This window comes from Agelaius phoeniceus, chromosome 1 (genome assembly GCF_051311805.1).
Source record: "Agelaius phoeniceus isolate bAgePho1 chromosome 1, bAgePho1.hap1, whole genome shotgun sequence".
Taxonomy (NCBI): domain Eukaryota; kingdom Metazoa; phylum Chordata; class Aves; order Passeriformes; family Icteridae; genus Agelaius; species Agelaius phoeniceus.
The window spans coordinates 46099430-46116893 of NC_135265.1; the positions used below are offsets into that span (position 1 = coordinate 46099430).

The following is a 17464-nucleotide window of genomic DNA, read 5'->3' on the forward strand; positions in this document are numbered from 1 at the left end:
TGATGATTGTTTTTGCTATCCAATACTGATCTTAAGTGCTTCTCTTTACAGGTTCTGCTTTTCACAAACCTTCTGCTGAGTTCATAAGTTTGCTTGATGGGTTACTTCAAAAGGATCCTCAGAAAAGGTAAACTGCCTAATCCATGACAGCTGTTTATATTGTCACCTCTGGAGAAAATAATTATTGTAATACTGTATGTATCCTATTTTGTAGCTGGAAAAGAGTGAAAAAAAAATCATCCCTTGTATAAAAGAGCAAACTATGCTTTTTCTTAGATGAAGACATATAGAATTAATGTTTTCATTAAGTGCATTTTTTTGTTTGTTTTTTACCTGGTGCTAAATAGATAACTTTGTAACAGAATGATAGGCAGTTTGGAATTGGATGGCTTTGCTTTTCCAGAGCAATGGGCACCTGTATTTCATTAGGCTTTAACTTACACCTGGTACAGTCCTGTTGTTAAATAATTTAGAGCTGTACGTTGTAGGGTATGTCAGACAATTTACATGTGGGATTAACTCTGCAGTTTCCTTCATTCTCATAGCTCTGTTGTGTGAATTTTCTGTTCTGATTTAAGGCAAGAGTTGTCCTGTAAGAAAACTTGCTTGTTGTCCAAATAAAAGCAAACAACAGGATTAACTGCTCTGTGGTGTCACTGTGTTCAAAACCTAGTCTGGAATGTGTCTGTGCAGTTGTACTTAGCCACTGCTTTTATGTTTGTTGCTTTTCCAAAGGCTGAATTGGACCGACCTATTGCAGCATCCATTCTGGAAAGGATCCTTTAGCCATTGTGGTGGTGGTTCTGCAGACAGACAAGGCACAAGCTTGAGGTACTGGAAGTTCGAGGAAGGTTTCTTTTAGTAAATATAAGCAAAGATAAAAAATATCTTATTGTCTGTACATTTTATAACTTTTGAACTTTCCTTAGAATTTTCATGAAATAATAAATGGAGTGTTACACCATTCTGTAAGTGGTTTTGGGTGTATAGGAATTGTATTATCCTCTTAGTGTGTTGCACTGTTGATTCACTTTCAACTGACTCCTTCCTGCTGGCTGTAGAATGTGTCGAAATTCACTTCCAAGCTAAATGCTCTCATTTTTATTTATATATTATATAATATTGTTGTATGAACCTGACTTGCAATTTTTTTAACACTTTTGTAGAATCTTATAAATATGGGTCTGTTTTATCTTTGGTAAGTTTTTTTGTTTGTTTTTATGCATTAGGTTTAGAGCCTCAGAAAGCCTGTCAGTGCAGCATCTTAGAGCTGTGGTTCAGCCTTATAATCTTGCAAATGCAGCTGACCCATATTCTTTGTTTATGACATGATGCATTAATCTAATAGTAGAGATTTTTTCTAAATATTTAATACTCTACAGTGCTACATATGCAGAAATGCCCAAACCTGTTGCGCAAATGGTTTTTATGTATTAAAAAAGTTAGTTTTCTTCAAGACTCCTGTTACCTTGCTGGTTTTTGTGTTTCTAATTTTGAATTAGGACATTTAGCATTGTTTTTTATGTTACTTTGTTATAAAAGTTTGAAAGATAATTCAGCTTCCAATCTGGGAACCTAATGTCAAGATAGTTTTAGAATGCTGAGTGTTTTTTGTTATATCTACTTCAAAAATTTCTCTCATGTTTTTTAATACCTATTTCTGGTCACAGAAATAGGTATTTGTTTTATTAATGTTTGTTATAGTTTGAGATACAGCTCTTTGTCTTCTAATTTTATTCCTGCTTTCACCTGCAAAAAAATTAATATTTAAAGTTTATACTGTGAACTAAGATTTTATTCGAGATTTTAGCAAGACTTACATCAACATCCTGATAGTGCTAATTTTGGGGAATTTCCAGAGAACCAGAGGAACCCTAATCTCCTACAAAATATTGGGCTATTTGGCCATACTCTTGAGGTTTTTCTAAGGTGTCTAAAATATCTGCTGATGAATGCACTGACTAATATGACAAATGTAAAACATTGGCTTGACATGCAAAGGAAGCTCAATACTCTCTCTTTTCCAACTGTGAGGCCTATGAATCTATTTTCTTCACAGTGTGGGTTGGATTAATATTTGATATCCTGGAGAGCCTTCATTAAGGTTTTATGACCCAGTCCCATGTAAATAATACAAGAACATGTTAAAAAATGCCCAAACAACCAAAACCAATAAAATGGCATTCAAGTGTGACTGTAAATGATTACACACACAAAAATGTGGTTTTAATCTCGGCTACAAACTTCATTATTCATTAGGAGATAGATTTCTTGTGACTTTTTCCTGTGAAGTTTAAAATGTCTGTAATGCTTTTAGTATTTCTTTAGTATCTCTTGTATCATGGGGTAATAATTTAACTTTTTTAGTGTCTTTCATTTAAGTTCTAATGATAGAATTTTTAATGTTCTCCAAATTACTTGCTATAAACTTATTTTTCATCATTGCCATTTCCAATATAAAAAGTAAGTACAACACATATTTAAAGAGTGTATTGTTCTAGAGAACGACAGCTAAACTGTGTGCTAACAATTGCAACAGATAATGGATATAATAATTCTTTTTATGTAATCAATCCTCTTTTTAAAAAATCTGTAATTAATATCATTTATTAAACAGCAAAGAAGACAGAGAGTTACCAGTTTCTTGTAGTGCCAAAGAGTCAGTGGATGATCATGAAAATCTAGATAACCTGTCATCCTCAAGAGAAGGTCTTAAATCACCAAGCAATTCTTTAAAAATAGGTAATATTGCTCATTATGTTATTTTTTAGCTGCTTTATCAATCCTACCAACATATTTACTCCCTATGTTTTATTTGATTTTAACCTCTGAATGCAAGTTCATGTTCTCTTTTTGGTAGAAACTCAGACTGAATTGCGGCCCAAAAGTGCAGCTGATGGTGAATCAAATGAATCCATATTTCTTCTCAGGTATGAAAACCTCCTTGTAATCTTGCATATTTGGGGTTGGTTTTTGTCTCTTCAAACATTTTATTATATGACTGTAACGCTGTGTCTGCGTTGCCTTTTGAATTTTCTATTACCAGTTAATATATACTAAAATACATTTGAAGAGCTGTGAAAACAGTGTGCAGTTAAAGCTTATATGACTTTATTACTCTCATTTTTGAAAGTAAACTTTTGATTACTTAACTGTCTGTCTAAAAAGAAAGCTAAAATTTGTTTAGATATCTCTCTCTCTCTGTGTCTCTCTCTCTCTCTCTCTCTCTCTTCTCTCTCTTGGAGTACGATTCCTTTAAATACATAAGAATAAGCATTCAGCGTATGATCTATTAATAAATTCTCCCTGCAGCTTTTCATTGCAAGGTATTGGTAAGAGTCTATTAAGTACTACATGTGTATTAAGTTAAAAGATAGTGATTGATTTAACAGTGATTTGTTTTAGTTGAGGCCTGATTCTGAAACTTTGTACTAGCTTTCAAGCCAAGAAGATTGTCTAGTGAAATACTTTTCTTGTCAACATCAAGCAGAAATATTCCAGTTTGAAAATCCTCCTTTAAGCTTCTTGCATAACCTGAAATAGGGCTTTTGTACATCATACTGTGTACAGAAGTCATTTTAGTTGGTTTTATTAAAGTATTAATTTTCATCTCACTTACAATTTTTATCATCACAGTTAAACATATGTTATTAGTAATTTCAAGTAGCATTTGATTTAGCAAGCTGCTCAAAAGAAGGGCTACAACGGGAATGCAAATATTATCTTTTTAGCAATAGATAAAAAGATAATATTTTAAACTTTATTTAAAAGTAAGTTAAATGCAAAATTTGAAATTTAATGCAAACAGCTAAAAAAATCTGTTCTGAAATTCTCTTTGCATCAATGATATAACTTCTGAAAGCAGTGTATATGATGTCTAGTAAAGTATTAAAACATTGAAGTGAAAGAAACTTGCTTACCTGGCACTTGGCATCAGAATTTAATTATCTGCTGGAGCAGTTAATAAGCTTTTAACAGCAGTGGCTTCTTCTGCTTGTGCAGATGGAGTAGATCTCATTCATTTTAACTAGTTTAATTCAGCAATCTCTTGTCTTGTTTTAAACTGAGAAACCGTCTGAGAATTGAATCTGTATCTCAAACATATATGAAAGCAAATTAGTTGAATTGATCGAAAAAAAATATATTTAACAAATCTACATGTTTGGAATCATTTGTCCAGCTTCCTAGCTAAAAATCATAGAATTTTTTGGTTTAGGAACTAAAATTCCAAGCACATCCTGATACATTTTTTTTTACCATAAGTGTCATATGTTTACCAAATATTTAATATGTTTTTATGTAGGTAATATTTTGGCATTCCTTCATCGTGCCCTTTAAATTTAAATTTCTGTTGAAAATAGATGGAAGATGAAAATAGTTATGTTAATCATTTGATCACCGATTTCCTGAGTGTCTTTAATTTTGTTTGCTGTTTGTATTTTTAATTTAACTGTTTTTTCTAATAAATCTGATTTGCAACTTAATGTGTCTATTACTTTCAGCTAATCAAGAAAACATGTTCATTCAAAGTTGTTGATTTAACTAGTTTCCTGGCCTGCCAATCATGATAATTCCAAAGTTGATTTAAAATGTTTTAATTTATTGTGTACTATAAACTCCAAGTTCACTAGAAGCATTATGACAATTGCAACTTGGCAGTGTTCTAGTCTCTCCTTTCTTCATTTTCTAATTAGCTGACAAGATTTTAAAAAGGAAAAGCAAAACTTAAACCCAGTTCACAATGATACAAAAAAATTAGGAAGTTTTTTATTTCCATTACTTGGCCAAAACTTGGGTGTCAGAAAAGAATATCATAAAATAAATTGCAATTTTTTGTCAAGTTAAGTTGCTTTGTATGTTTCTTTTATTAGGAGTTAAGATAAGAATGGTTTAGCCTCCAGTTTGTAGAGTCATTTTGGCTGAGAAAATAAACAAATTACATTCATTTTATAACTACAATAAAATACCATCTTCCCTTTTCTAACCAGCAGAGAAGTCCTAACCTTGTCAGAACATATTTAAAGACAAAAAAGTCATGTTTAGTTAATGGATCAGGTAGAACATAGTGTAAATTGTGTTAGTCAGCTTGGAAAGTTTGCTGTACAACATGAAAGTTCCAAAAGAGCAACAAAAAAGTAGTTTGCAATGAAGCTTAATCTGTAGTCTTCATTGATTTTTAATTTTTTTTTCATTTCTTTTGCTGAAGTACTCGTCCCACACCTAGAACTAACTCTGCAGTCGAAGTATGCGATGCTACTACTGTCCCAATCAAAAATTCTTCACAAGGAGATTCCTGGTTGAAAAAAGTGAGTAAAAAGTTTATATTGAGTGATGGTATGTCTAGTTAGAATATTAGCCTGAAGTCTATGGCAACGTTAACTTTCTTTTGCATCCTTCCATAATTAAGTGTGCAAGTTCTTTGAATAAAATACTTGCAGAACTTCAGATGTAGGAGATAAGAAAGATTCTTAGTCTCCTTTTTTTTTGCCCTAGTGCATAAAAGACAAGTTGTTTTCTTTCGTCTCAATCTACATTTTGACCTAATGCTTTTTCTTCCAATATGTTGGTATAATGTTGAAATGAAATATTTTGTGAATAAACATGATTAACTCTTTTGTGGTACAAAACAGTTTTTAAAAAAAACTTGTTCTTCTTCTAGGCTGAAAATGTGTGCTCAAGTCAGCAGGATATGGAGTCAAAATTGAAAGAGCTCATTTACACTGAATCTGATCTTACTGTGACACCAATCATTGACAATCCAAAGGTATAGCAAAATAAAATATATGATTCAGGAACTTGTGGTTGAGACTATTTTTGCAGATAAATTTTTAATCAGGGTGAAACTCCTTCCTGTATTTTATAGTTCACATTTTAAAGCAGTTCCACCCAGCTATCTGGCAAGATTTCATACAGTTTTTTGGCAGTCTTTATAATCCTATTGTGTTGCTTATTTGGAGGAATGAGTTATTTTGGGATTGAATAATAGTATTAAATAATATTTACAAGAAATAGAAGCTGCTAAATGCTGTGTTCAGTGCTTTTGTAGATTTGTTTTCTGATAACTTGCCTTGATATCTGTTACTTAAATGAACACAAAACTTTGGTTTGTTATACTCAAAACAAAGCCCTCTATGAAGCCTTCTAGATTAGGAGTTAGACATTTACAGAATAACATTTGTTACTCTTTAGTGTGATAATGTTTCTATTCAACATAAAATTATTTTCCCTCTTAAAGAACACCTGAGGCTGCAGGAAATGTCCATTTTATTTCTGTTGTATGGATTCTAATGTGCTAACAGTTTGTAAGGAGTCTCCTGAGCAGGGAATTCACACTTAAGTTTGACTGTGAAGAGCAAATCAAAAAAGAATCAGTGCTCGGCACTGCAATGACAATGTAATGTGCATTTATAGGCAGATGTATTGGTAGAAAGAATGGTAGGCAAGGGTCCCTTTAGTCTTCCTTTTGCTTCTGTGCCAGAAAAAATTAAGCAATCTTAGCAACTTTACTCAGTAAATTGCTGATGTGGGGAATGCAAGATTTTTCCTTGGAAGTGAGCATCTAAACTCATTAGGAATGTCTTACAGCTTTTAGTTGCTGTATTGCTTTAGTATTAACAATTCTTTTGGTTTGTTTTAATGGATTTCTTAACGCTTTCAAAAACTAAAAATCTTACACAGCTAGATAAGTAACTACCAAATAATACTCTTTTAATATGTTTGGGGTGAGAGACATCCTTCCTAGTGGAGACTTTGAAAGGTAATTATATGTTCGAATGCTACCACTGTTAATTTCTCAGTTCTGTCTCAAGACTCTGACACAAAGCCTTAGTCCTTCACTGCTTCTCTTCTTACTACAAGTATAAGAGATGAGATTAGGGGTAGGTGCACATACTGATGTGCACATCTAGACTAATCTCCTTACCATGCAATGCCAGACTCAGAATTAATGCAAAATAGCCTGCTAAGTTCCAGGGACATGTAATCAGAGTCACTGCCTTTTGGTGATGACACTTTAGTCTGCTTTTCAGACTTAAGGATGATACTGACACCTGGTAAATCTGAAGAGCTTGCAATTTAATCTCCTGGAAAGGGATTTGCTAGATGCTGGCAGAATTTTAAAAGCTGAAATGTCAGCTTAAATTGTAAAGTTTCCCTGTGTTCTGCAGATCTGTGAATTGAAGACCTTTTTAAGAAAATAGCTCTCTACTTAAGCTTAGACTTCTTCTGTCAAAGGCTAAATTCCATTACACAGTTGCCTTTTTAAAAGTTCTTTACTGAAAATCACACTCAAATGCTCAGTTACTGAGCAGTTATCCAATTTTGTGATCTACAAGAAAATGATGGTTTTGCAGGGAAAAAAAGTCTCTATACCTTATGAATGATTAGCTGTTGATAATGTGACTTTTTATATTCAGGAGTGGTCTAGTGTATACATGTATTTACCATATGGCAATGAATTGCTTAAACATTTTGTGAGCTGTGACCTCCATAGGTCCTTTCATTAGCTTTTGAAACCCAAATGCAGGTATTTTTCTGCATACAAGCAAGATAAAAATGTAAACTGAAAAAATCCTGTGATTTTGTAATCCCATTTTAAAAATCACTTAAATGGAAATACTAGCAATATATTTATATAAAAACCATAGAGTTAAATCTCATATACTTGCTTGGAAGAAATACATACCAGAAAACAATGGAAAATTCCTCAGTAATGAGCAGTAGCATGTACACCCATCCTGTACAAATTTTGCATTGTATTCTCACGTTCAACTACTTAGAGATTTTCTAGGAATCCATTAAAACTAGTTGTAATGTGTTTTTTTTTCCAGATAATGAAGCAAGTACCAGTTAGATTTGACCCGAAAACTTTACATATACCAGCATATTCAGGTATGGATCTGCTGAATATTCCAACAAGTTCTGCACGTGCTGCTGTAACTCATTCTTGCAAGACCTGTAGCCTCCCCTTGTGGATTATACGTGGTCACAGTTTCAGAACTCTTAATTATTCTGAAATAGCTAGACCAATTTTGAGTCGCCTTTGCAAGTACAAACACTTAAATGATATTCCTTTCTCTTCTGCTTTCTTGAGCTACAAGCCTGTGCTCAAAACTTTTGCCATGAGGCAGTCATCAGTTTTTAGTGTGGGAAAACCAGCAAATTTTTTTTTCCAACTGAGAGATTTAAACTGAAATATTCAACCAAATGTATTATAATTTGACAAATGCAGGTGAGCAAGTAGCAACAAGATCTTAAAATGTGCAGTGTTGATCAGCCACAATACTAGACAGATTTTCCAGCCTCACCTTTAATCATGAAATGTTAAGGCACTCATGTCCAAAAAGATAATGTGAAGTTGTTTGGGGTTTGTCTTTTTGTTGTTAATTTTCAATGTCTAGAAATATTTCTGAAAACTAAAGTCAGCTCATTGTCCTGAGTGTAACAATTCTTCCCGTGGAACATTTGCTCTAGTCTTTTTAAGAAAAATACTGGACTGTGCTTGAAGAGGGATATCAGCCAGATATGTAGTCCTTCTAGAATTCACATAGCACCTCTTCCTAGGCATAAGAGTTCATCTTTCCTTTCTACAAAGTATGTATTTTGAAGAATTAATTTGTAGAAGAAATTTTATGTTTGGAAAGAACACAAGTCAATCTCCCAGTCAAGACTGTAATCAAAAATATTTTTAATTTGATTCATCCAAAAATTATCAGATTCCAGTGCATAAGGGAAATATTATGTTTCATATTACATTTAAGTAGTTATCACACTGATGTTCTGATATGTCTAACTCTTGTCAGTATTTATTTATTATGAGACAGTGGTTTTTATGGTTGTAATGCTTTCAGAGTTGTATCTTTCTTCTGGACAACTTTCTGATTGGTTTTGAAGATACTGAACTTGATGCTGCTCATCAGTAATGATTAAAGATAATATGGAAAAATTTCAATGAGTACCTGAAAGCCAAACCTGTTTTCACCTCTACCAGTGTATATTTGCCTGCATTAGAAGGTGTAATTACTTAGGTGTAAATTGGGCTAGAAGACAGAAAATATGCTTTTAAATAGTCTTTACTAGAGCATATCAGGTGGCAGGTAAGTTATTAATTAATAACTACCAAAGCAGAGGGAATATATGGCTTCTAGATTGAAATTAACTGTTTAGACTGATAAGGAAGTCTGAAAAAATCTCAATTCATGTGCAGTAGTCAATGAATTGAACCACAGGATATATGTGAATTGTCCATGTGACTTGATTTCTTTGTTGCTCTTTTGAAGTCATCCATGTCCTGATTTGCTGAAGCTTACCTAGGTGGATACCTACCTGTAGGAGTGATTATACATGTTTTCAGTTTATTTATTGTGAGCAGATTTCACTGATTTTTGTTAGGTTTTGTCTCAAATTTACTTACAGGAAACTGCACTTACTTATTAAGAATTAGTAATGATGAAGGACAGCTGCTACCTTTCCTAAATATAATGCCAATAAATGTTCCCTTAAATGAAGGACTTAGCAGGTTTGCACTTTTAAAAATATTTTGAGGCTTCTGTTGCTGAATTTTTATCCTTTGTTTCTCTTCTTGCTTCCTTTTTGATTTCTGTTGTCTTCAGACATGAATTCTAACATGCTTCTTTAGTAGTTTAAGTCCTAAAATTATAATTAGATGCAAACTTTGGAACTTACTTATTCATGATGATCTTACTTAGCAGTGTGTTAAAACTACATCAAAGATCCATTATCTTTAACTGTTTGTTTTCCTCTCATGTTAGTTGAGAAGTTGTCCTCTATGAAAGACGTGGACTGGAATAACTTTGTGAAAAGAGTGTGTTCCCTGCTTGAATCCAGCGAGAAGAATACAGGAGCAGCACGTTCTAAACTGAACTTACTGTACTATCTGTGCACTTTGGTTGTCCACAAGGAGATTGCAAACAGGCTAATTAGCTCTCAGCTGGTAAGTAATAAAGCATTGAAGGAATCAACATGGTTTACATATTTGCCATTGTATCAAAAATTAGCTGCTTTTGGTTATACTTGAAAAAACCAATGGTCTACTGGAAAAAATATTATGTTGATTAAAGTAAAAAACCAACAAAAAATATTATATTCCATGTTAGGTTTTTTAAAAGGGCTGAGTAAAACTAATTCATTGTCTTAGATTTCAAATGTATTTACATATAGTTTTGTTGTGTTAGGGAAAATGTTGGGGTAAAAATTAACCTTTACAAAGAATGTAAAATAATTCATGATGAAAAGTTAGTCTTTGTAAATCATTAAGTGCAGATGGTACTGTAAAGAGTTCATGTATGAATTACTAAATTAATTTTATTTGGTCATATATCCATAAAGAATAGCAAAAAAGCTTTCTAAAGAACAGGCAGTAAAAGTTTCAGTAAACAGGCCTTCATAGAGTGACCATGCTCTCTGATGAATCTGTTTCGGGATTTCACGTTTCAAAAACCATTTTCTACCAGACAAACAGTTTTATTAGTACGCTCTATGGTCATTTAACATATTTCTTCAAGTCTTGCATGAGCAGAAGAGAAAGAGACTTATTTTCCACCCTCTTATGTAAAGATATTACAGAAGCTATCCTAAGATGAGCACTTTTCATTTTATTTAATAGGAAGTAATTGACTTTGCTCTCCTACATTTGTAATAAGGTACCTAAGTTAAAAGGTGAAATCTGTTATTGTTGGATGTAAGATACTAAAGGCAAAATTGCACTACCAAAAAACTGGATGAAGAGCATTTAGGTTGGAAGCAGTGATAGGTCTTATGCCATAACATTCTTGTGAAAACCAGAAACAGAATTGCTGGAAGATGTATTCTATTATCACTGGAGAATTTGGAGCAGGGGGAACAATAATCCAGTAACTGAATAGCCAATTAACAGAATGTTTTAGAAATTAGTTAGTAATTATGCAGTTTGATTCTTAAATGGCTGATTATATATGTTAACATTCATTATTCTGGTATTTGCCAACTATTTTGATAGAGACTCACAAAATCATTAAATACTTGTTTTATAATACTATATGATTATCTCTGCGCTTGTAGGTGAAAGAGTCAGACCTTTTTTCTCTAAATAGTGTTATTCAGAATGAAAAAAAAATCTTACATTCAGATATATGTTTAGTAGTTTACTTTAAGGCAAAAATATAGTAGTTTACTTTAAGGCAAAAAATATTCATATTTTTCCATTTAGGCTTTTTATTTCTTTAATCAGTGCACAGTATCTGCAGTATTTGTCTGTGATAATTCTCTTAGCAAATGTTATCCAGATACATTTTTATGAAATTACTGATCTTTTGATTTCTTGTTTATCATTTGGAACTATCATATAATTGAAATTCACTGATGTTTATTTGTCTTCTTTAAACTATAGTTTCCTATATTGATACAGCAGTTGCGTGCAGCTGCCAACTGGGATGTGTAAGTAACAACTATTTTAAATTAATATTTTCAAATACAGAATTGTTGCTGAATTTTATTAAAGATATATGTTAACAGGTTATTTGAAGAGTTTTTTAGCCTGTCAGACTGCTGTGGTATCTGACTGGGAGTATGATGATATAAAATGGAATTTTTTCAGCATTGAATTAATATGCTAATTCTAGAGGACCAAAGATTATAGAAAAACTCTAAAATTTTATGTAGATAATGTAAAAGTTAGTGCATCAAGTAGAGTTAGTTAAAATCACAAAATAAAATAACTCCATGCCACAATACAGTAAAATAACTATAATGGCAACTCTCTTCCCCCCACCCCCCCTTTGCCCCCAAACCTGTCAGGAATAGTTCAATGTGATAGTGCCCTCTGCTGTTTCTTTCATAAAAGTTGATTTTATTATTCCAATCTTTTCTTTTAATGAACCATTAAAAACTGATTTGCTGATACAGATTTAATTTCTCTTTTGTCAGCTATCCTGAAAAGTCTAAATTATCTGTAGGAGTTTTCTGTATTATATAAAAACTGAACATGAGCATGACTATTAGTAATCCTAACAAACTAAAGAACTTTCACACTTCAGAGCTAGAGGAAAGACATGTCTGTATGCATATAATTACTGCTAAATTGGGCTGGAATAACTTGTTGATACAAAGAAAAGAGAAATAAGAAGAAAATCTGAGCAGTAAATAAGATGTCAAATTTTTCTGCCCTTAGCAACCTGTGTAGACTATAAACAAGATATAATTGTTTTTGTAGTACTTTGTAAATATATTTCCGGCACCTACAAAATATTTATTTGATACACAGACGTGCTAACATTGCTCGAGTGATTGGTTTACTGGCGTTACACACATCTGAACTTGAAGAAAATGTACCTGTTTCTGAGGTAACTTTCCTTTCTTTCTTTCTTTTTATTTTTTTTTTTTTCCAGCAGGGTTTTTTTTTTCTCTTTATGTCAGAAGCTTTCACAGTATTTTTTGTTTTGACCCTTGCTTTATTTTTAACTCATATATGTAAAGCATAATATAATCAATTAATTAAATGTATAAATTTATGAGCTTATTCTATGTAGTTGTAGCTCTGATCTTTACTAACCTGTGGCCACCAATGATAAAACTAGCATTTTTCCCTCCTTTTCATAAAGTCAAGTAGTCACAGTCATACTTTTGTGCATGTGGAGGAAGAAACTTTGACACATTTGGCTATCCTGAAATGTAATTATTGTAATTAGTATAAAATAGTACAACTGATTCTTAGAGAATTTTTTTCAAAAAAGAATTTATTGAGATGGGACTAATTTGAGGTTTCTTACAGTTCTTGAAGAATGTGTGTAATGAAGGGGAAGTAATTTTCTTTGGAGAAGAAAAGCATTTTTAGTTCTTGTTTGGTATTATACATGGTCAGTAGTTGACTTAAACAGGAGACTGATTAGATTGTCTTATTGTCCTTTTCTTGCATGTGACACATGCACATAAATTGTGAAATCTTGACAGAATGTGCTATTTAATGTCTGTTTCAAGTGTGAGAGTGACATCATTTCTTCTTCATGAGGTAATGCCAGAACTTCAGTTTAGTGAATGTTTGAGTGTAAGACCCAACTGCTAAACACAAGCTGTAAATAGGCCTGCGTGCTGTGCAGATCTGGTGTAGGAAAATACAATTAGTGGTTAATACCTGACTATTTGGAAATGCAGCTAAGGAAGTTTTTGCTGGTTTAGGTACCTCTGGTTTCTTCTTAATGAATATTAGAGATTATTGTGAATATCTTGCTATGTTGCCATTAACGTTGCCATTCTGTAGTGAAAACTGAACTCAAAACAGTATTGTTGTTGTCTAATGTTTGCTGTTTGTTTTGTGGAGTTCCAAAGTGGGGCAAACGTACTTATAGTTACAGTCACTGAAGTTTAGTAAAAGTCTTTCAATACTGACAGTTTCACAGCAATTGAATTCCAGGTCACAATTTAAGTGTGCTCTTTTACGTGGCAGACTTCTTTCTGGTATTTAACTTCTTAAAGTTAAAATACTCAAAAGTAATTTTGAGATGCCCATATGGCTTTTGGCTTCAGGTGTTTGTTCAGGTGCTTAGCAGTAATATGTTTAGCAGTAGCTAAACATATTTCCCTCGCTTCCTAGTTTACATCAGTAAACACACATCCGAGTCAGCATTTGTGTTTAAAAGCAATAGACAGGAGTAGTTATATGTTGCTGCAGGCCCCCAGCTGGGTAATAATTAGCATTGACTCCATGATTCTCAGCAGGCTGATCAATCACTTTGTTATTCTATACTTATTAAGAAACCCATCGCCCTTACCGTCACCATACAGGTGGACCCAATTGGTCCTTCCATCTAAACACCATCACCATTGGCCAATTAAGAAACCACCCTTTGGTAAACAAATCTCCATAACACATTCCACATGTTCACAACAACAGGTGCAGCAAGTGAAGATAAGAATTGTTTATCATTCTTTTCTCTGATCTTCTCACAGCCTTTCCCAGGACAATGCCTAGGAAAGTTGTGCATTTCTCTCTGTGGCCAGAGAGCTGCTGCCACAGTTATGCATTGACCTGTAATATTATTTTGCTCAAAATGTTTCCAGTGCTTTTTTTTATTTGAACATACGAGTCATTCACAAATGGAATTTAGCATTTTTAGAAGTATTCATATATGTCAGGAACCAAGTTAAGCCCAAGACCAGTGACATTTAAACTGAAGGACTAGAATGAAAAAGTAACTTTCTGGCCCCATTCTTATGTTAATTAAAATTAGTTTTTATATACATTCATTGAGAAAATAAGGAATTTTTTAAAAATTAACAGGTCTGAGTTAAAAATGCATCTACTGTGCTTTATTTAATGACATTCATTCCAAATTTTTTTTCTCTCAAAGTAATATCTCTGAACTAAAAAATATTTTAGTGCTTACAAAAAATTAGAATGAGGAAAAAACCCATTGAATTCTAATATTTTCATGTGTTCAAATTTATTTGTGCATATATAATGTAAAATCAAATAACTGTAGGCAGTACACAAAATTCAGTAGTTAATTTATAGGAAAAATAGGAAGGAGTCATTTATGAATTTCTCACCTAGGGATGTATTCCCCTCTGCTCCCTCCTCACAGAGGAATCTGTGAGTTGGTTGAACATTCTTGTTAACCGTCAGCTGTTTTATGTTGTATGATGCTTAAAAGACCCCACCACAAAGCAAAACATGTTATCAGCATTATATACAGAATTAAATATAATGGTATAATTTATCCTCTCATATGAACCATCTGATGCTCCAAGTGAAGTTTATTCGTGGCTCTTGGGATTTAGGAAATGTCAGAATCAAGTGTCTTGAGCTGAACAACATAATCTAAAATGACACTCTGTGATCCAGGTCTTACAGTCTGAAGATATAGGAGATCTGTCTCTTGGTAGGATTTTTTGTGTTTTCCTTCCTCTTCCATTCCTAGTATTTCCTAATTTGAGTTGATAACTGTTTGATTTTTTGACCTGTTAAACAGAAGTAATCTCCTTTAGCTCCTAAATTTGTTCCCAAGTGTGAAAAGTCAATTGAGAGCTTGTGAACATATGATTCTGGAATCATTTTTGCCCCATATGTGTAGTGTGCTATTTACATCAAGCTTTCTTTCCGGTTGTTATCACTCAGTCATGGCCCCTTTGCAGTTTTTTTTTTTTGTTACCTCATTATACAGTCATCACTTGTGATTTCTTTTGTACTTTCAAAGCAGCACAGGACCTGGTAGAGACTTGTGCAGGTTGCCAGTGCTGGCCCTTACATATTAAAAAGCTAACTCTGTATTTCCACCCCCTACTGCCTTCTACCCACTTAGACATTTATTTAAGGATAGTTCCTCTATCCTTGAGCTTGAATCAGTAACATTACATTTTTGTTGTTGTTGTTGTTGTTAAAATGGTATTATAAATTGTAGTAGCATTAATGCCTAAAGAGGCAGAAAAACTTTAGGAAAGAAAAGAAGCCTTTACAGGCTAAAGTAAACTTTCACATAATACATGCAAAAAGCCTTTAATTTGTTTGTCTTTGAAAAATTAATGTTTTGGGGTTTTAAAATTTTTTAAATTTTTTTTTTTTCAAGCAAGCAGGGAACAGCAGTGTCCTTTGAATATAACCACCAGAGGTCACTAAAAGACAAAATAAAATGCAGGTAAACTACTGTTTTACAGACTAGCGAAGCAGGGAACTGTGTTCTATCTTTATTCTGCTGATGTATTTGAGTATGTAGGTCATATTAGAAAAAATTAGAATAAATGAATATTTATATCTGTAAATTCAATTGCGGTTGATCTATTTCCATTTAAGTATTTTTAAGAAGTATATTGCATTGATTAGAAAAAATGAAACTGTTCTTAGAATACAGTAGGGGAATTGATCTCTTGTATAACTGCAGATGAAGACATTTTATGTGCAGTTTCTTTTATTGTGCAGCTGCAATAAAAGATTTTAATAGGTCATATGTTTTTTCCTGACTTAATATAATTTTTCCCCCATAGAATTGCCCTTTATAAATCTGAAACATAATTTCCTCTTATTTATTGCTAGTTATCTTAGGAAAACACCTGAACTTTAAAGTTTTATTCTTGTATTTAGATTTTGAAACTGGTTATTAAAATTCAGTGAAAAAAACCCATTCTTTTTAGGATTCTGTTCTTCATCTTACAGGAAAAAAATTCTTCTATAGTTAGGAAGGCTTGTTTTGATGTATATCTAATTTGGTGTATTTATTAACAGAAGCTATTGTCCTTTTTTTTCTGTGAATATACTGGCCCTCTGCCACCTAGGATGCAGCCAATCTGATGTGACATTTCAGACTCAGTCTATTATTTTACTGAGAGATGGTACAGCAACTTAACAGTTTGCCTCCATGTCAGGGAGCAGTGTCCTTCTCTGTCTGGAAGGACACGACCCTAGAGTTGTTCTTTGTCTGGCCTTTCTGGTGGCAAAATCTAGTCCTTTTCCTTACCTTTCTCAAATTTGCTAAATGGGAATATCAATGTCACCCTATGGCCTAGGCAGTTGTGCCTGTTTTTTAACAGACCTCAATCCACTGCTCTACTGAGTATTTAAAGGGTTCAGAGAACCTGGTGCAGCCTTCACGCTGCAAGCTTCTTTGCAAAGCCTTTGGTTTAACGTATTTCACGGACAAATTAATAAATTGCATAGCCCATGAAGGACGACAGCATATCAGAATATCTCCATAATGCTGAGCTTTGATTCCTTTGTCAAAGTGGTGAAATATCCAGATTTCTGTTTTCATCTGAACTGAAACTCCATATAATTTGAGCCTTTTAATTTCTGACTTTTTATTAAAGTACAATTTAGTGGTTGTTTTCCACAGCTGGAAAGCAGCTGTATGGTTACAGGTGTAGTTTTATGACCTGTAACTCTCATATATATTCTAGCCAGCTCATTGTGTCTACATTGCTCAAGGTCTACAGTTTGTTGTCGTTCAAATTCTTACAGAATGCCAATTTTAAGTCCATTTCCTAGCTTACCTCTCTGATAACTCCTGTTTCTAGGCCTGTCATGTCTGCTCATATTATAGTGATTTCAAATAAAAATGGTTTGATTCGGCCATTTGTTCCTATTTAGTTTTAATGTTGTTTTATTGTAAAATGACCTTATAATTATTCTCAAATATTATTATAATTCTAGTGTATCCTTGTTTTCTCCAAGGGCCCTTTCCTTGTTTGGATCTGATATGTCTTACATGGAAAAAAAACCAACACAGAACAAAACCCACCGGAATTAAAAAAATCCGTAGTCAGGAGATAAAATCTGTAGGACAATGTGTGTGAGAATTTACACATGTTCATATACACACATATTTTGTGACTTGATTAAAACTTTGCAGTTATCTTTCTGACATGATCAGGACTGTCACTTAAAACTTACATAACAGTGAGAGGGGTTCCATTTAAGTTTTTTGAGTGACTTCTAGTAAACTTTCAACCTATACAATAAATTTATTCAATTTATTTTCAA

At 33.0% G+C, this 17464-nt stretch overlaps 1 protein-coding gene across 6 annotated transcripts in view; it reads left to right on the forward strand.

Moving 5' to 3' along the window:
- Positions 1-17464, forward strand: part of ULK4 (unc-51 like kinase 4) — a 214474-nt gene that overhangs the window by 10796 nt on the left and 186214 nt on the right. For all 6 annotated transcript variants that reach the window (XR_013182240.1, XM_077178032.1, XM_054639826.2 and 3 more), the window contains exons 8-17: positions 52-127; positions 736-831; positions 2618-2742; positions 2861-2930; positions 5207-5306; positions 5660-5764; positions 7830-7890; positions 9771-9952; positions 11387-11433; positions 12260-12338. Coding sequence is in view for 5 of the 6 variants with exons in the window: in XM_077178032.1 (XP_077034147.1) it covers positions 52-127; positions 736-831; positions 2618-2742; positions 2861-2930; positions 5207-5306; positions 5660-5764; positions 7830-7890; positions 9771-9952; positions 11387-11433; positions 12260-12338 (941 nt within the window). In the remaining variant the exon portion in view is untranslated. The remainder of the gene's footprint in view (positions 1-51; positions 128-735; positions 832-2617; positions 2743-2860; positions 2931-5206; positions 5307-5659; positions 5765-7829; positions 7891-9770; positions 9953-11386; positions 11434-12259; positions 12339-17464) is intronic.